The sequence below is a fragment of the Letharia columbiana genome (genome assembly GCF_014066305.1).
Source record: "Letharia columbiana isolate WasteWater2 chromosome Unknown Sc0000050_s0, whole genome shotgun sequence".
Classification (NCBI taxonomy): domain Eukaryota; kingdom Fungi; phylum Ascomycota; class Lecanoromycetes; order Lecanorales; family Parmeliaceae; genus Letharia; species Letharia columbiana.
The window spans coordinates 142,546-160,193 of record NW_023501094.1 but is presented as its reverse complement, the minus strand read 5'-3'; the positions used below and the strand labels follow the sequence as shown (position 1 = coordinate 160,193).

Sequence of the window (17,648 nt, the reverse complement as noted above, 5' to 3'; positions counted from 1 at the left end):
TATGTAGTGGAGTTGACTGGCCACGAGGTACCGAGATTAAGTCGTACGTTGGCAGGACTAAACCATTGACCAATTGGGTTGAAAACTTATATAATTGGGAGCCTCCGCTTTTGCCTGCCTCTATCCCGGATTTTAATCGGAAGCTTTGGCCTCTATCCCGGAGCATTCCTTAAGTCTGGAGGGCTTCATCCTGATGAAGCAATTATGCTATGATTGAATGCCTTCACAAGCCATTATACTGAATCTGTTCTGTCCTTTCACTTACATCTTCAACAATTCCCCATCTTCAACATCTCAAAACTGCCCTAATATCTTATCACTCCAGCGTGACACCTACCAGCGACCGCCCCGATTCCTGTCTGACATCTCCGATTTTCCCAAGGCTCACTGTACTTCTTCTTGAACCGAATATCAACCATACTAGCTATTACGACCAAGGAGAGTCCCTCAGTCATATCCACACCACCGTGGGCGTTTCAAGTCGGCTCGAAACAGCTGTTTGTCCTCATGCCCTACAACACATTGCACCACCCAATTGCGAGGATGGTTGCAGCTTGACAAACCCTCCGGATTACCCGTTTGGTGTGTTCCCCATGACGATTGTGGTACTGTCCGACTACCGGCGTCTTCCAGTGGGCGCGAAAGAAGAAAAATCTGCGGGATGAGATGTTAAGAAAGAACCTTAGCACTTCTGTACAGAGACCGGTATCTTCAATGAACAAGGTCGACAACTTAAGTATGTATATTGCTTTAATGAACACTCCTTAGCAGGACCTTTCATATTTTGAGTCAGTCCGCTAATTGCTGACCCGCTTGAAAGAATTCGAGTGGTGGGCTCGCACAATGTCAATAAATACCTGGACCGCTGTAGAAATGCTTCCCGGTCAACCCCTTGCTGCTTGCCCCAAGAACGCAAGCTGCTATCGGAATGTTGCCATTGCTGCTGTTTTTCAAGTGGCAGCTAGCCAGTACAAAGATATCGAAGACGGGCATGGCAATTGCCTTGGTGCGAGTGGATGTTTCCTTTTCGTACACACCAGAGGCAAAGACCTTTCTGCGCGTCCACCGCCCTGTCTACTACAGTTATCAACTCCTGTTTGAAGGCGGCGTTTTCCTGCTCATTGAAATTGGTAATTGCTCTCTGGATACGGTCCAAGTTGCTTGTTTGGACACGAGTTGAGATTGGCCAAATATTGAGCCGATATAGTTCTTTGAAGACATAACCGGCTCTAACCTGAATGATCTGGGACGATAATTTTCTAGGGCTGTCCTGAAAGAATCGAGCCATGATGTGTTCCACCGTTGAAGAAAGGTCAAGTAGACCAGACTTGCGATCTTGGTCGATTGATGCTTTATAGAAAGAAGGACAGTTAGTACTGAACAGGTCTGGGTTTTGCCAACTTAGGGGTCGGCAGCCAGCTTACCGTACAAGCCCTGAGGAAGCAATGTAAAAAGCTCATCTATTGTATCACGCGAACGCTCGACCGTGTCGTACTGTATCATGTTACGAGAGGTGGTCCAGAAATTCTCTTGGTTATCGAAAGCATACGCGAGGGCCAGCAAGGTTCCGTAGCCTCCAGGTGTTTCGGAGCCTAAGCGGGCACGCAACCATAGCTCGCTCCAGGGATTGAACGCTAACCCAGCGTCATACTTGTCGCAAAAAAATGCCATATCCCTGAGCTGATTGAACGAAGGACCGGGTTGCTTGCCATGATATTCTCGGAAGTGAACGATGTGACAAAACATGGTGACTGCCTCGGGATCATCCTCTGGAAGATAAATCTCTGGAGGGTTTGAAGAGGACAGAGATGTACCCTCCAAGAAACGACGAGGACTGAACATCGCAGCCAAGACAGGCGAGGCTAAGCTGAGTACCTTAGACGAAGCTCGGATCGATCTCTGATTGTCGCCAGAGCCGATGACCAACACCAGGTCACCTGCGGGATCAGCATCGATCTTCGTGGCTTGCGCCGGCGTCAATGAAGGGTCTGCCATGATTGTGGATATCGAGGAGATGACAGATGGGTTTGCGGGAAAGGAGGAGAGGATGTCTGTCTGGTATATTTATAAGGTTGACTTCACCGGAAACATGTGTCACAAAGCAGAGATCTTGGCGAATGCGAGAGCAATGGGTCACGACTGTGTTGATGGCGAAGATGGAGTAAGTCGGTTGTGTTGCATTCACCCTTCTTCCTCCTTCTCTTTCCTTCTCTCGGATCCAACAAACCGATGGAGGAATTCTCAACACTCTTGAGTATCTAACCATGTGACCGTTCCAGTCTATTGAAACCCGGCAAGGATGTCTTCCCTAAGCATGCACAGTGGTAAGTCGGATAGCCACCAAACACAATCACCTTACTCAAAAAATTCACTCCACCGTGCCTCTGGAAACGGAAACTTCTCACCATCGCCCATCACCCATCACCATGGACCATTCCGCAGGAACGCCATCGGATTTGTTTCCACTTGACGATGCTGATCTGGCCGGCGACCTGTTGTTGATACTCGAAACAGATGAAGATGGAAGACCGACCCAGTCGTCGATTCGAGTATCTTCCAAAGTGCTGAGCCTGGCTTCACCCGTGTTTGCAGGAATGCTGAGTCCCAAATTTGGCCGAGGGCCAAGCTCTCGTAAACGCGACTTCACCGGATACTCCGTCAATCTCCCTTCCCAACGACAACTCAGAAGCCATGATCTGACTGTGCAAGGCTCTTCTTCATTTTAAACAGGACCTCACCGCTGATATTAACTTCTCACTCTTGAGAGAGTTAGCCTGTCTCTGCGACAAATATGATCTAGTTGGCGCACTCAACCAATGGAGTCATGCGTGGTTGCAGAAATGGCCTGGCTCCTCACACGGCATTGAAAGTCATGCAGAAATGGTCTGGATCTCGTAAGCTTTAGGCACAACGAAGAGTATCTTTGGCGCAGTTCGAGAGAACCTTATGCTGTTCAATACAACGGAGGATCGTACAGCTTTTCAGAACGAACCAGACTACCATGCTCCCTGCCAGACTCCTTGGTAGGTGTCTTATTCCCAGCTTTGCGTTCGACGACATCACTTGCAATTATCGATTAACCACGCGGCGTTTAGACCGCATTAAAAAAAGATCTCGAAGCCATTCTGGTTGAGCTTCACAAGACTTGCCGGGACATCATGGCTCCTCTGCTCGAGCATGAGTGTGTTGCCGTAAAGAACCACAATCGGAGACATACCTTATCGGGCTTGCGACCATCTCACCAAAACAGGATATGACATCGCGCAGCTCAGCAAGTCTGGCCTTTGGCCAATTGTCCCAAAAGTGTCACAAGACAAGCATTATCGCCTTATCAGCTGGGCTGTCGAAATTCCAGGAGTACTGGGACGGGGACGTCACGCAGGGCTCCTACGGTAAACATTGCAGCAGTCCCAACATTGACATCAAGCAGCTCACCGAGCAAGCTGTGGAAGAGGCTACTGAATAAATCAAAGGGCTGTGTCTCAATTGTGTCAAGCATCATAGGAGATACACCAGAGAGAATCCAAATTGCCGCAACTCCAGAAGACAGGCATGCGAAGGGTAGTGCTGAAGGGATGGTGGTCGCTATTTAATTAGGAGGCAAAGAGCCAAAAACCACCACCAAGAGCATGAAAGAAAAATGTGGAATGTCTTGTTCGAGTTCGAAGGCTGCAAGGAGAGGATGACTTAGCAAGAGAAACTGGCAAGGACAAGATAACGAACCATTTGCTCAGGGCCCCGGTTCGCAATTGAAAACCCTATCCCCCCTACCACGCTGTCCGCAGCATTAGTTCCCGAACACTCATGAAGGTTACGATAACCCACAATAGAATACCCAGACCCCAACCCCAAGCCCTTCACCAACCCCACGTTCCCGGGCCCCCCTTCACCCTCCCCTCGATATCACCCGTGACCCAACCCCCGTAGAAGTCCCCCGGCTGCGGCTCCACTTTCTCCCCATCCACATAGCAATCCCAGGGCTCGGCATACAACGAAACATACCCCTTGATCGCCTCGAACCCCTTCGTAGGGGATTCATAACTCCAGGCTCTGTTTCTGACGACCTCTTTGTCGCCGTCGGGGGATTGGAGGTTCCAGTACGTAGCGCGCCCTTTCCATTCGCAGAAGGAGGTGTGGGGGGAGGGGTGGAGGGGCAGGGTGAAGGCCGTCACGGGGAGATAGTAGGCTGAGAGAGATCAGTAATCGGGACCTTGCGCAGTTGTCGACTCGGAAGGTGTACTAGGAGGATGTGTCGTTTCAAGGACCCAGTACGCGTCTTTGGTATCAGCGATTGTCTGGTCCCGCCATTTGACCTGGAGGTGGCGGGGTGTCTTTTCGAGGAGGGGTGGTCGGGGGAAGTTGTGCACGTTGAGTTTGGGCTTTGGAGGCATTATCGTGAGTGGGTTGAAGAGACTGAGTTCAAGTAAGAGGTGGAATAGCACAAGGGTTGCGGAAAGGATGAGTAGTATCGAGCCGTTTGTAACCGTCATCAAATCAACTTGGCTTTACTCTAATTGATCCAAAGACGGTATAGTAAACCATCTACTTTGTAATGCTATGAAAACAGATGTCCGGTCACTCAGAGGCATTCGAAGATGTGCATGCAATCCCGAGCCCAATCTCTATCTCCATTGGACCATTCCCCCAATGACACTCTCCAGGTCTTCCAAAACCCCTTCCGACAGATTCTCATAATCGGTTCGAAGACGTCCTAGCAGCTCCGCCCATCATTTGGTCTAGCACATAAATGAAAAAAAATCTTGGAGATTCGGAATGAGGCCATCACGTCGCTATGTATGAAGTAGCAATCAAAAATTCGACGTTTGATGTTCGACTGAGCTATGACTCTAGACAACTAAAACGCTGTCACAACAAAAGATGGCTAGTATCGTACATGGTATAAGTCCAAGACAATAGAAAAGAAAGAGCGAGCAATAATGTGCCATAAGAAGTGAAAACGACAACGCGAAGGAGACTCATACCCGCTATGCCCAGTACTATCATTGATCAGGTGATTCGAGACACTGGTGACCGAACCGAAACCCGTCCTACCATGCAGTATGTAGACAATAATCATACTCGTGCAGTCATTACATCTCATTCCATCTCAAGGCTACATATTCATCGGCGGTGTCCTTCCATTACCCCTAGCCGACCGTGGCGATCCAGAGCTCTCAAGATGATTGAGTCCAGGACTAACGAGGATCTTCCATTTGGCCGTATCCCTGACATCCTCATCAACCCCTGGGTGCGTCCCCTGCAACCTGCCTGCAATTTCTCTGGCTTTCTGCGGACCTAGTCTCTTCGAGAGAAGGGAATCAGTTCGAGTGGGCAGCTCAGGTCTAGCTGGAGCTCTCTTTTGTGCTGTTCGAGTTGGGCTCTCGGCAGCTGATATTGGAATTGAGGGGTAGGTGACTCCGCTGCGATGAGGGGATCTCAGAGCTGGAGACTCAGCAACGGGCGAGAGAAATTTGCGGGCAGCTGGGGCTTCATCTTCGTCTGCGTCTTCGAAGCTGGTCTCTGACCCGTTGGAGAAACGTGTGAGTTTGCTGCTGGAGTTACTTTGCTTTCTTCGGGGATCCTTGCGGCTGTGGGAGCGTTCGATCGCTGCCAGGTAGTGCTGTTCGATTGGTGGCGGCGGAGGATAAGGCTTTGGGAGACTCGGTTGCTGTGTCCTTGATGGCGCCGGTCGCAGTCCTCTGGCACTCGGTGATTGATGTGCTGGAACTGGTTTACGGACAATGTCAATTGGTGTAGTCCACGCTCCTGGGAAATTTCTGGGGACTGGGCGAGATGAGCCTGGAGACCGTGGTCGAGACGCTTGCACATACGGATATATATTCGGCGGTGGTGAGCGATTGAAATCATCATAGAATGGATCCGACAGACTTCTTTGCCGGCTAGATCCAGGTTGGAGGTGGGCTTGGCTTGTGTCCATGTTGCTGGGAAATCGAGGGCTGTATTTCCCGTAGGGCGGATTGGCTTGTCGTGGAGCGGTAGGCCCGGATGGTCTGAGGCCTGCAGGTGCCGAGCTGTTTCGTGGAGTTACACGCAGAGGTGGAGGAAACAAGCTGTAGATTGGTTTATCGGGGAGTAGTTGTGAGGATGTTCGGTGGCTTGCTGGGGTAACCGGGTCGATGGGGGAATGGTTCGATGATTTTGAGGGAGGCGGATGTACAGCAAGTGCGATCTCCTCCTCCGGATCCATACTCCTCTGATATCGATTCCAACCATCGTCGCTAGAGCTGGCGGGAGTAACTATTCTCAGCTCTCTGCGGGGTGGAGGTGCAGCTACAACTGCAGGGGGACTGCTAGGCTGAGGATGATTTTCAAACTCTCCACCACCAATGGCAGCCATGTCAGGCGTAGTCTCCTGACTGTCTATGATCTTGTCACCACCAAAAGACCAACCACTGTGCCGGTTACGATGCTTTCTCCGAAGGCAAAAAACAAGGAAACAAAGGCCAAATGCAATGGCAGCGGCACCAACACCAGCAACCGTAACGCCTGCGATCTGGGGCTTTGTAAGGATAGGCTTTGCCGCTGCCGCTACGGCCGAAGATGAAGTTGCGGCTGCAACTGACCTTGTAGAAGAGGTTGATGTTGTAGTAGGGGTAACATTTAGTCCAACGCCACCAGTCGCAACCTTTGTTGTTCGAGCATAGTCTAAAGAAGATGTGGACTTAGGAAAAGGTGAAGGTGATCCTGTCGCTGTAGCAATTATTGTATTGGTCCCCAACGCCGCGCTTGATGCACCAGGAAAAACAGACCCCGAGTCAGAATTGTAAGAAAAATTGTTGCTGTTCGTTGGAGTCGCTCTGACCCCGCCAGTCGCAGATACGATGGTCGTTGAAGTTGCGGTAAGTGTAGAATGTGTGTTTGGTTTGGCTCCTTGAACGGTCGCGCAAACCTCGTAGACCTGGAGGGCAATCGAATTGTCAAAATCATAGTCCGGGCATTCGGAGTACAGGCACTCAAGCCCGCCTTCACCAATGGTCAAGCCGGATGCGCTACTGCTAATACATAAACAGTCGGAGTCTGGAGGTGTCCCACAGGACGAAGAAGGGAAGTTGCTGGTAATGAATGACACGAGGCACTCTTGGGCGCAGGGAGGTATTACTTGGGCAAGAGTTGGTGTCAAAGATCCCATAGAGGCTGGGCCAGCCAGTGTCCATGGTATGAGAAGAAAATGAAGAAAGGAGGCTAGGAAAAAGGCCATAGATATGCCGTGAAAGAACTGCATTCATATTAGCTACCGAGGAGGGATGATACTGAAAGACGTAGGGGATCGGCAGGGTGGTAGATGAAGTAAAGAAGCAAGGGTGGTGACGAAGTGCAAGAGGCTTGAGGAGTCCGACGTGCATATGTGGGAATGGCAGAGTGCGTGACAGATCATGGCTGTGTAGCGTCTATACATAAAGCTTAGGGGGAAAAATAACTGACCTGGAAAAACTGCGGAACCCCACCAAGACATGAAGCCAGCTCCTATGCAATGCAAAATGACGCAGAATGAACGTTTGGCAGGAAATGTCAATGAAATGGAGAGAAGATGAAAATGACAAGAAAGAAATGAAGAAGGAGAAACAACGAAACATGAGAACTGCAGAGGCAGGCGCCCATGATCTATCTATCTTTTTGTTGTCTTGACCATAGGAGAGGGGCAGCATTCAATGGGCAGGTCATCAAGGGGAAGCTAGTTAAGGATAGTAGACGAGTACCCATTGATAGATCTGAAGGTAAGCGCTTAGATCAAGGGAGTTAATGTCGTCCAACAGAAGACGACTCTGTGACATGTTCTGGAGTAAGAAAATGTGGGAAAATGAATGGTTGAGAGTGCCTGCCTCTGCCTGCCTGCTTGCCTGCACACAAGTGTGCCGAGTGCCCCTCATCAGCGAAACGCCGACGTGGGCGCGTATAAATAGACTATACTATCCCCTTTCCGTCAACGGCTTCTTCCTAAGCCTCAAGAACCTGCGAATCTCACTCATCTAAAGTAAAGTCAATTGTGTAGGCGAAGCTATTCCAAGCCGCAGCGACCATGACAGCAGTATGCTCAATTAACTCGACAATTCCTTGGTGCGATCGTAAAGAGGCTCGCCACAGCTGGTATGCCTTGGAGCATGATCAGAAAAGAATAGGAATTTTCTAAGGGCACGGAACCGGGGAACCTGCACGGAACCTGTGCCTCTTACAATAGACGAGCATTTGATTTGATGATAGTAGGGCGCACCTTTAGCCACAGACCCAGGTCATTGTGAAAACTCGTGATGCGCACATACAGAACTGGACTTGAATATTGACTGATGCTTGAATTCAAGTGCTATGATACACGACGGTCAGACTAGCTAGACCATGCCGGAGAACATAGTATTAAAGAGCAGCGCAAAATGTGCAGGCTGCGTACTGCTGTATTGACAATTGCCTCGGTCGTTCTTCACGCAGCCCGAGTCCTGAATGCAACGCTCTTCCGTAACTGCCGAGCGTCCAATGGGCGTAACGAGAGCGTTCTCGAGGGACTGCTGGTAGTGGGGAACGCGTAAAGGTATGATGACGGTAAGAAACTCCAGATGCCGGGCCGTCACGAAGGGAATGGAACAGGGCCGGAGCCTAGTACTTGAGGATGATGTATCTAGACAGGTGTAAGCGATTGAATGAGAAAGACCGCGGACAGATCGTGTTCATCGAGCACTGAAAGACCGACAGCCAAGGGACTTACAAGGCATGGATAATACCCGGAATGTAACCCAGTATTGTCAGGAGAATGTTGATGAGGAAGTCGGCATTGCAACCGCGCTCGAGGAAGACACCAAGGGGCGGGAGGATGATGGCGAGGATGATCTTGCAGATGTCGCTACAGTCAAGGTAACGTTAGTCATGATACCCATGTACGACTGGACGGACTTTCAGATCAAGCGCGAGGAAAACTGCTGCGGAGGAAAAGCGGCATGACTATTGTCGCTGTCGCGGATGAGAGAGCTCGGTATATACCTTGCAGTGAATGCCATGATGGATGAATTGAGGTCTCGAAGCTTCTGAGATATGATTTGAACGGCTCGAAAGTAGGAATTTTGTGGTTGTGGTGGTTGAGGATGAGTGTGGAAGAAGATTGCGATCGATCTATTTTATTATGACATTTGCCTTCAACACGCGGAACTCGGCACCGCCACAGTGGCTGTGCAGTCACGTGGAAGGAGCGGACGTAGCACCGAAGAAAATAACTTTGCTCTACAAAGCATGAGTCCATGTCTATCAAAACCTTTGCTCGATTACCTCCGTATGACTGGCGCAGTGGGCCAGTGAGATCACCGAGACGAAGCCGGATAACAAGGGTACGCTGCCAATTATTACTATTGGCGACGCCAATTATGTGGTCAGTCCCATCCCAGCCTGCTAATTTACATCCATGCAAATGTGCCGATGTTCATATCTCATGACCTCTTGCACCGAACAAACGCCTTGACCAAGCGCAGGGTATCTCTATCCCTTGCCGATGCTCAACTGCCTTCTGCCTTTTCCTTGCCTTTATCCGGATCCAAGTAGCTCTCCGTCTCCGCCTCTTCATACTCTCCGATCAAGTCCGTGACTACAGCTCTTGCTTCATCGAATTCGCCCAGACCTTCAGCAAAAGGCGCCTCCCTTCTATACCCTTCCAGATAGGCGTTTCGTTTCCTCATCTTGTCGTATTGGACGACGATTCGCTTAAAGAGCGTCGCCACAGATGTATGATTTGCCAACATGAGACCTGAGACTCTGTGTGTGTTCTGGAGGTAGGGCGACTTCTTTGTCAATGCGACTTGTATCGATGCAGGACCCCATGGTATGAATGTTGCCAGTTGGCGTTCGCGGATCCGGAGGAGTGATTTGTGCACTTCTGTGGGATCTGCTTCTCCTTGAATGATGTTGAGTATGCTGATATAGCAACTTGTCTTGCTCGGTGTCGTTGAGACCATACGATTCTTCGGTTGCAACAGTCGCCGCATCACGTCCAGTACTGTGGTCTTCCGTACCGTCTTTGCTTGCTCTACGTTGTCGCCTGTGAAGGGAGTGTAAGAGGTCATGAGGAAGTGGCATCGCGGCGTTGGAATGAGAGAAGCAACAATGCCAACAAGGTCATTGTGCATATACCCCGGGTAGCGAAGGGTGGTCGTGCTGGCGGACATGACAGTGGAGACGAGCTGATTCGTTTGCTGGAAAGAAGGCTCTTGGACGTGAAGTCGGTCCGCAGCTATCCTTGACAAAGCGCCGTTGTCGAGCACGACCACCGAGTCCGCATTCTGTATCAGCCGCCGCATAGCGAGCAAGCTGTTGTATGGATTGACCACCACATCTCCGCCTCCTTGTGTGTCCGGAAATACCGAATACGTCTGTATCAGCTTCTTAGGGAATCTGTCGTTCATTCGCTCCAATATGTAGCTGCCCAAACCTGACCCTGTACCACCAGCAATTGAATGAAGGAGCATGAAACCCTGTTGACTACTGTCAACCCTTGTATGATGTTTCAAAAGAGTCCCCAGACAGACTTACCTCTAACGAGTCGCTTCCATCGGCCTCTCGATCTATCATGTCGAACACCTCCTCTTGCACCGTGTCTCCAGCAGCGTAGCCTGCAGCCCAATTGTTTGCTGCACCACTCCCCTGCGATCCAACGAAGAAGTTCTCCGGATTGTAGATGTTTTTATAGGGCCCATTTTGGATACCGTGAATCACCTTCGCGGTAACAGAAACAGATGGTCAGCCTGTCGTTGCATGTCTGGCAAGCGAAACCGGTGCGGGGTTTGACCCACTCGTGGTTCCAAGTCCAATAAGATTGCACGGGGTATGTATCGCGTATCATCGCTCTTGAAACGTATCAGCTGGCGTCAATATGCAGCAATTTTTGGGAGCCCCAACCTGGTAGAAAAACACATCCTTCCTATCACCACCTTCTGTCGCAAAGTCTTCCAGATTGCCATCTTGACTGATTCCGTGTTCCAGACATAGCTGCTGCCAGAATTGACTACCGACTGCGACCACATCAGAACAGCGGTTCCAGATACACACGACTCTGCATTCACGACGCGTCGGTTCGGGGCGACTCACTGCTGTTGCCGCATTGGCCAGCCTGGATGGTTATGATCTCCCTAAGGTTTCGTCAGCGATGGAGATGAAGAGATGGTCATCTGCCACAGTACCTAGGCATGGCCAAACATTCTGCAATTACAAAGTGCGCGACACTGTTGGACACCCAAAGTTGGTGTCGTTCCCCCAAACCTCGGCTAAAGTTGAAAGCACAAATTTAAGGTTTGATGTTTTCTATTTTTGATGCACAAGGGCTAGCAACCCGTAAATTAACCATGTGTATAAAGAATTTATTACGGTAATTCGCTATTAAATCTTCAAAATTAAAATAATTTTTCTTATTCATGATGAAACTGGCCTAGAAAATGAATAATGGTCCTCGCCGACATTGGAATTGAGACATTCGGATTTTTTTCTCTCAAAGTATCGTGGAACCTGCATGCTACTGAGACTACAATTCGTTGCCATTCATCGCTCGTCACTATATTCAACAAGTACTCAAGAGGGTAAAAACAAGCCCCTATAGCCAAGCGCCAGTGAAGGAGTAGCGCAGCGTGGCTGCCAAGCAAAAGCTCCTCTGCAGCGCAGAAGATGGTGAAGACGCCAATATCGCCAACTTTGGCTGCGAGACCCATGCAAGGAGCCGCCGAAGCATGGTGCTGTGTACAGTCGAACCTGAGATACACATGGTAGAAAAGGAAAAGGTATCGTTGATCGCGTGTCATGATCGTGACCGGCTCGCTGCTAGCCCACTTCCCACTCTGCCGCTAGTCTTCCTTACTCCGCTGAGTCCGCTCTTGACTTCTCTGCTCTCTGCACTTCTCCTCACTGGGCTCCCGCGCATCTTGGCGACACCCAAAGTTCCGCTTCCACTGCCACTTTTTGTGCTTCCGGGTGTCTTCGGTCTGGAAGTCTTGTCAGAGGCATGCTCATCGTGGTGGGTCCAATTCTCGACATCTGAAGTCAACTCTTGGAGCGCTTCATCGTCGCCGGCAGTGCTGTATCGCGAGGTTGTAGTTGTAGTGGTGGTGTAGCTGACGGCACGCCTCTTCTCGCTGCCCATTGGCGAACGAGAGCTTGTTCGTCGGCCAAGCACTCGTAGCTCCCACTCCTCTTCATTTTCACCAGGGTCCTGTCGGTGGCTGCGCATCTCCACGATCTGATTGCCTGGATCTTCGACCACGGTATTGTCGTTGAAAGCCGCTGATGCTGCTCTTGCATACGGATGATGACGGGAATCCATCCTGCTGGTCTTCCTTGGCTGTCCTGGAGTGGGGGCTGGAAGGTTTTCGTCCATGGCATTTGAGGGACCGCTCTCATTGGCTGTGATTTCGCCTAGTGCAGATCGCTTGCCTGACTGGCTCGGGTTGGGTGGTGTCGCAGTCTGACCAATACTGGCATGACTACGGCGGATCGATTTGGTAGGCGTTGAGGGCAGCGCTGCAGCAAGCTTTTCTTTCAAGAGGTCCTCCCACCACCACTCACGGAACGTTCCTTGGTTGAGATGGAGCCAGTGCTGTTGGGGCCCGACAACCATCCCTGGTCGCATAAACCGCATGAAGGCAATGATCTCGTTGGCGGTGAAGCCATAACGGTAAATGAGATATGCTCCGATCAGACAGCCTGTGCGACCTAGTCCAGCTTTGCAATGAACAGCGATGGCCTTCTTCTTAATAGTTATCATCTCATGCGCCAGCCTGATAAACTTCTTGACCATATGTAATGGTGGGCACGTTCCGTCATCGAAGATCATGTCTAAATGATTGATGCCGAGAGCAGTGAAGTACGTGGGCGAGTAGAGTTCGGAGTTCAGACGGACGACGAGTCCGACATTGCGCTTGGAGAAGTGTGAGAGGACATTCTTAAACGGACCTGGGAGACTGCACTTCTTGACGGCTGAGACGTTGGTAGGTACGGTGGCATATAATGGCGAATCAGGTAGTATCGGAGCTATTGGCTGATGCTGAGGGGATGCAAGCGCAATGAAATTGGGCGTGAGCCAATTGAAATCTCCTTGGTCTACCCTCTCATATCTCTCGTACCTGAAGGCTCATCAGCATTCATTCATCCAATTCGGTCATAGATACTTACTCGTCGAGCCTGAAGTCTCTGAATCCCACCAACCCCTCTTCCTTGGCCTTCCACACACCGTAAACAACATCCTGTACTCCAATGCTGAAGTCCGCTTGGCTGTACCCTGCATCTCGAAAAGGCATCAACGGTGGTTCTGCTTGCGCGATGGGTGCTAGTGCCAGATGTGGTGGCCAATTCTGTATGACAATCATGTAACAAGCCAATAAACAAGCGGCGTTTGCCCTGCTCCTCGAGTCTGGCTTGCTCCAGAACACGACTCCTCGTTCTGCATTGTTTGGGTCTCCCAAGATCTCGTGGAGGAGGACAGCGAAGCGGTAGAGATGTCCGATGTGTAATGGTCCAAAATCGGCATGGAATTTATTATAGAGTAGGTCATCGTCGACTGTGAAGTAGAAGGGAGGATGTACTTTGGGGCCTGATGGTACTGGCGTGGATTGATGTGATGATTTGGAGGAGCGCTTTGAAGGCGATTTGACAGGTGTCGCTGGATACGGGAATGGAGTGTGCTCGTTGGGAGGATGAGTATAGGATGCGAGGTAAACTCGGTCTGTGGGGCAATGTCAGCTTACATGTACGATAACTGTTACTAGTACGCCGGCAGCGAACCCATCGCTGGCTGCAGCTACCTACTCTGGATGTACTCGATCACCTGTCCATAGCTTGTTGTACCCATAGCTGGAGCAACAGGTGCTCTTGCCGCCTGGTGCGACATGACGACAGGGCAGTCGCCGACCAACTCTGTACGGGAAACTGCAACCGTATGCTCAGAAGATGTGGAGATCTCGCTGGAAATTTGCAGGGGCTATCGTAGTTGCGAAGTTGCGATAGAGGATGAGGGCAGCTGCTTGTTTATTTTGATACTTTAGATGTTTATCTGGACTTGAACAGATAAATGAAGCTCACGGACAGTTTGATACACCAATGCCAGTAATAATAAGCACCTCAAAGATAGGAAGGGATGCTGTCGTCGCAAGATGCAGAACAATGATGTTGTTTTTGCTTTATGTGACTGTGGGGGCTCCTGCTGTTGGACACGAACTGGATTTCGGCAGCTCCCCACTAGCGGCAGAAAGGCTTGTCGACCTGGCAACCACGCATCTCAGCCCTATCACGATCGATCTCCACATCGTGATCCTCCTTCGATCCTCTTTCACAGCAGCGCCTTCTGCAATATTTGCGGCTATCATGTCAGGTCCTCCTTTTGATCCAGAGTTCCCGTGCTCCTTGTGATTTTCCTTGCTTGCTACGCTTCTTGATTATACCTGCTAAACGACATATAGAATCATCTCTGTTCCGCTTCCCACACACCGATTAGCATCCTCCGCACTCCGCGCACTCAGCGTAGACGCCGAACTTTCGCCTCTCGTTCACCGTTCTTTCTCTCTCGCATGCCCATATGCTTTCTACGGCCTCGCCACCAACGGCTCAACGAGCGCAGATGCAGAAGTTCGCTTAAACGGCGATGCAGCCTTGGCCATGGGAGCACAATTTGTAGGAGATGAGGAATTGACAGTTCTGCGCACAGAGTACAAGGCCACAACCAACCGCATGCTGCGAGTGGCTGTGAACGGATTTATGGAAAGTCTCGGAGTCGTATTGGGGGTCATGGAAGAGCTCGATGTTGATGTGTTGGTCGAAGAAGTTCAGTGATTGACTGCTCTCTGGACAATGAAAAGAACGAAGCCGGATGGCAAATGAGAGCCCGCGGCCCAGTGAACGCGCGAATGAGCAGAAAGGAGATGGTGGGGAATAGCGAGGCGCCGCTGAAGGCTGGCATAAATGGCCTAGTCCATGAGGCTTCCATAGGTATTTGAAGAGGGTTCGGCTGAGTCGAAATGATGCTGACGTCCAGGCAGTGACGTGTTCTCGAGAGGTTGGGGTATTTGGGAGATTGCTATAGAGCAGATGGTTCGACAGACTCAGTGCGAGACTCGAATCTAAGACTTTCACACACCTTCCTGCTGTTCATCGAAAAGTGGTAAATGATACTGGCCGTGGAGCCCCATCGCTTGGTCTCTGGATGTTATCTCTCCTACTTGCTGAATTGCTTGTAGCCTCTCAAATGGATTCATCGTGGCGTGTTTCCTGAGCATAAAGACGTTGCCATATTTGCCTTTACAAGCGGTACCCGGGTCTTTGCCTTCACTTTCCTCCCTGATTATTGGTACCGAGCCTTGAGACTGGAGCTGCTGGTTTCTGTACTTAACGTCGTCAGCGAATGGTTTGCTCGCAGATATTGGTTCGGTTTTCATTTCGGGTTTTTGTTCTGGGGTTGCCCCGTGCCTTTGATAGTCGTTGCCTGGGGCAAGGGAGAAGTGTCGCTTTATTGTGATTGGTGGTGCGTCTTGCGCCTCTGGTTGTAAAATCACTTGACGAGAAGGTTTTTGTTCCTGGGATGTGAATCTGACCGTGAATCTAAAACCGTCGTCTGTCTTACCCTTATTGCGATTGTTCACTGCTTTTTTCGCTGCTTTTTTCGCAATCTTCCTCGCGACGTTTTCGGAAATCTTTGGGTATCGCTCACTTTGAAATTTCGCCTCCGCAATTCTTCTACTATTCAACTTAGCTTGCATAAACCCTGGTCCTATTATTCGTTGAACTTCTTGTTTCTGATCGCGTAGTTTGGGAACTTTCTGGACCAGTGCGGTATTATATTTGCTTGTACTGGTTGGCGTCGACGGCTCTTGTGGCATCAGATCTTGTAGACGCACATTGGGAGCCTGAAGTTCTTCCCCCTTGACTTCGCCGCTGACTGGGACTTTCGAAGCTTGCCCTCGTATCGAGAGGAGCGTGTAAGGAGCATCCAGTTTCGTGGTTACTGTGTTCTTGCGGCGGACTTCATAGGCTTGTCTATACAATTCGGTCTTCAGATACTGCATCCTGTTCGCGGTGATATTAGTATTGATGAACGAAGTCTGCAGTAATTGTTAGTACTAAAGTGATGTCATGGGACTAGTCCTATCACCTCTAAGCTCATGCCTTGCTCCGAGAGCATGCCAAAATGATTTTCTCCCCACCGTTAATTCAGATTGAGCGTGGGCCTCAACCTCGGTAGTGTCAAGTACTGGCATGGCATCCATGGTCGACGGCAGAGAGCCAAAGATGAGAGTCGCAGCAGCAGCTTGATTGCTGTTCGAGAACACAGGTGTATCAAGGTTAGCAGGATCAGCATCTGAAAGCGACTTGTACACATAGAACGTAATGGTATCTCCCGGCTTTGCAACTTCTCCGAGAGCTTCACGTTTTCTCGTTTCAACGTCCTGATCGTCTCCAAACGATGGCTCAAGTGCTCGATGATGGTGGCTGTAATCTGAGTCTGGATCCAAGGCCAAAAGACCGTGCTTCTCACCCCAACCACCTCCGCCACTGAGCACTTTGTGAAGTCGACCTCCGGACAGGACGGCATACTGGATTCTTTCACGCACGGTGCCTTGAATTTGAGCAGCCCGGTCCAACGCGGCATACCTTTGAGGTCTAATGAGCGCCCAGACACCAGCTTGCTGAGCGGGTATCTGGCCTTGCTGGATGGCAGTGGATATCGCTCTTTCCAATTCTTCTGATGCTGGCGCAGCTTCGGCCAAGGCATCGCCCCCACTGATCTTGCGAACAATGTTACCGACAGCAGCTGTAATGGTCCTAGCTGGAGTAATGGGCATCAGAAGCGAATGTACGAGATGGTCAAGTTGGAGTCGCATGCCCTCATCTGCAAAGACAGCGCCCATTTGAACGATCTGCTGTGGTAACCAGGTCTTCTTACTGCACACATGTTCCGAGATAGATTCTTCGCTGCGTTGTACATTCCACCTTTGTGCGAAGAGAGTGGACGTTTTCCCATTCTGGAAAAGAGTGTTAGTCACAGGCAATTGTAATATCCGCTTTACCAAAGGCTGGGAGGCTGAGTTTTCAGAGAGTTGGGTGCGCACGCCAGGGCTCGGAGGAAGTGAGAAGGACAATGTACACCGTTGCTGGATCGTCATCGTTTCTCGTTCATCGAACATATCCTTGGGTGACCAAAGATCAGGGGCGGCAGTTTCAGAATCAAGTACGGCCACAGAGATTCCTTCGAATCCACGTTCCATTCGAGTTTTAGGTACAGAATCCACATCTGCAGAATGGCTACCTCGTAGTCTGTAAGGTGCGGTTGACCATGTTTGCGGTATTCCGTCGATTACCGCAGCCAAGAGGTCAAAATCTTGCCAGGGCTTTGTCGTCTCGACCGCCAGGCGTAGAAGGGAGGGGATAAATGTACTATCATCATCTAATAGCCGAATGTGAGCTGGCGTAACCAGAAGTACAACGAGTGGCGTTTTTCCGAATGGGATTTTGGCTTTTCGGAGTTTCAAAGAGCCAATATTCGAAGCCTGGAGACATCAGAAAGACTTCAATCAGATCAAAGCATGATGAGATTGAGCAAGTAAGTCCATGAGACCTACAATTACTGACGAAGAAGGTGACAGCAAAGACCAGCATGTGGATGCTGGACCATTACTGATATC

General features: G+C 50.2%; 10 protein-coding genes across 10 annotated transcripts; 2 read left to right on the top strand and 8 right to left on the bottom strand.

The window, feature by feature from the left end:
- Nucleotides 1-961: 961 nt before the first annotated feature.
- Nucleotides 962-1,995, bottom strand: HO173_010576 (uncharacterized protein; the record flags this gene model as incomplete). Its single annotated transcript, XM_037312461.1, has 2 exons — nt 962-1,350; nt 1,425-1,995. 2 exons carry the CDS (start codon nt 1,993-1,995, stop codon nt 962-964), a joined length of 960 nt encoding a protein of 319 aa, XP_037160677.1.
- Nucleotides 1,996-2,089: 94 nt separating this feature from the next.
- On the top strand, nt 2,090-3,466 carry HO173_010575 (uncharacterized protein; the record flags this gene model as incomplete). Its single annotated transcript, XM_037312460.1, has 2 exons — nt 2,090-2,161; nt 3,251-3,466. The coding sequence occupies 2 exons, from the start codon at nt 2,090-2,092 to the stop codon at nt 3,464-3,466; spliced, it is 288 nt and encodes a 95-aa protein (XP_037160676.1).
- A 391-nt stretch (nt 3,467-3,857) lies between these two features.
- On the bottom strand, nt 3,858-4,391 carry HO173_010574 (uncharacterized protein; the record flags this gene model as incomplete). Its single annotated transcript, XM_037312459.1, has 2 exons — nt 3,858-4,186; nt 4,241-4,391. The coding sequence occupies 2 exons, from the start codon at nt 4,389-4,391 to the stop codon at nt 3,858-3,860; spliced, it is 480 nt and encodes a 159-aa protein (XP_037160675.1).
- A 722-nt stretch (nt 4,392-5,113) lies between these two features.
- HO173_010573 (uncharacterized protein) lies at nt 5,114-8,253 on the bottom strand (the record flags this gene model as incomplete). Its single annotated transcript, XM_037312458.1, has 2 exons — nt 5,114-7,237; nt 8,245-8,253. 2 exons carry the CDS (start codon nt 8,251-8,253, stop codon nt 5,114-5,116), a joined length of 2,133 nt encoding a protein of 710 aa, XP_037160674.1.
- Nucleotides 8,254-8,607: 354 nt separating this feature from the next.
- Nucleotides 8,608-9,005, bottom strand: HO173_010572 (uncharacterized protein; the record flags this gene model as incomplete). The annotated part of the gene is made up of 3 exons (XM_037312457.1): nt 8,608-8,629; nt 8,717-8,851; nt 8,989-9,005. 3 exons carry the CDS (start codon nt 9,003-9,005, stop codon nt 8,608-8,610), a joined length of 174 nt encoding a protein of 57 aa, XP_037160673.1.
- Nucleotides 9,006-9,494: 489 nt separating this feature from the next.
- Nucleotides 9,495-11,179, bottom strand: HO173_010571 (uncharacterized protein; the record flags this gene model as incomplete). The annotated part of the gene is made up of 6 exons (XM_037312456.1): nt 9,495-10,466; nt 10,525-10,707; nt 10,785-10,838; nt 10,891-11,003; nt 11,080-11,120; nt 11,172-11,179. The coding sequence occupies 6 exons, from the start codon at nt 11,177-11,179 to the stop codon at nt 9,495-9,497; spliced, it is 1,371 nt and encodes a 456-aa protein (XP_037160672.1).
- Nucleotides 11,180-11,779: 600 nt separating this feature from the next.
- HO173_010570 (uncharacterized protein) lies at nt 11,780-13,864 on the bottom strand (the record flags this gene model as incomplete). The annotated part of the gene is made up of 3 exons (XM_037312455.1): nt 11,780-13,100; nt 13,150-13,699; nt 13,783-13,864. 3 exons carry the CDS (start codon nt 13,862-13,864, stop codon nt 11,780-11,782), a joined length of 1,953 nt encoding a protein of 650 aa, XP_037160671.1.
- A 272-nt stretch (nt 13,865-14,136) lies between these two features.
- On the top strand, nt 14,137-14,802 carry HO173_010569 (uncharacterized protein; the record flags this gene model as incomplete). The annotated part of the gene is made up of 2 exons (XM_037312454.1): nt 14,137-14,378; nt 14,433-14,802. 2 exons carry the CDS (start codon nt 14,137-14,139, stop codon nt 14,800-14,802), a joined length of 612 nt encoding a protein of 203 aa, XP_037160670.1.
- A 296-nt stretch (nt 14,803-15,098) lies between these two features.
- On the bottom strand, nt 15,099-16,031 carry HO173_010568 (uncharacterized protein; the record flags this gene model as incomplete). Its single annotated transcript, XM_037312453.1, has 1 exon — nt 15,099-16,031. The coding sequence occupies one exon, from the start codon at nt 16,029-16,031 to the stop codon at nt 15,099-15,101; it is 933 nt and encodes a 310-aa protein (XP_037160669.1).
- A 16-nt stretch (nt 16,032-16,047) lies between these two features.
- Nucleotides 16,048-17,622, bottom strand: HO173_010567 (uncharacterized protein; the record flags this gene model as incomplete). Its single annotated transcript, XM_037312452.1, has 3 exons — nt 16,048-16,067; nt 16,118-17,513; nt 17,596-17,622. 3 exons carry the CDS (start codon nt 17,620-17,622, stop codon nt 16,048-16,050), a joined length of 1,443 nt encoding a protein of 480 aa, XP_037160668.1.
- Between the last annotated feature and the right edge of the window lie 26 nt (nt 17,623-17,648).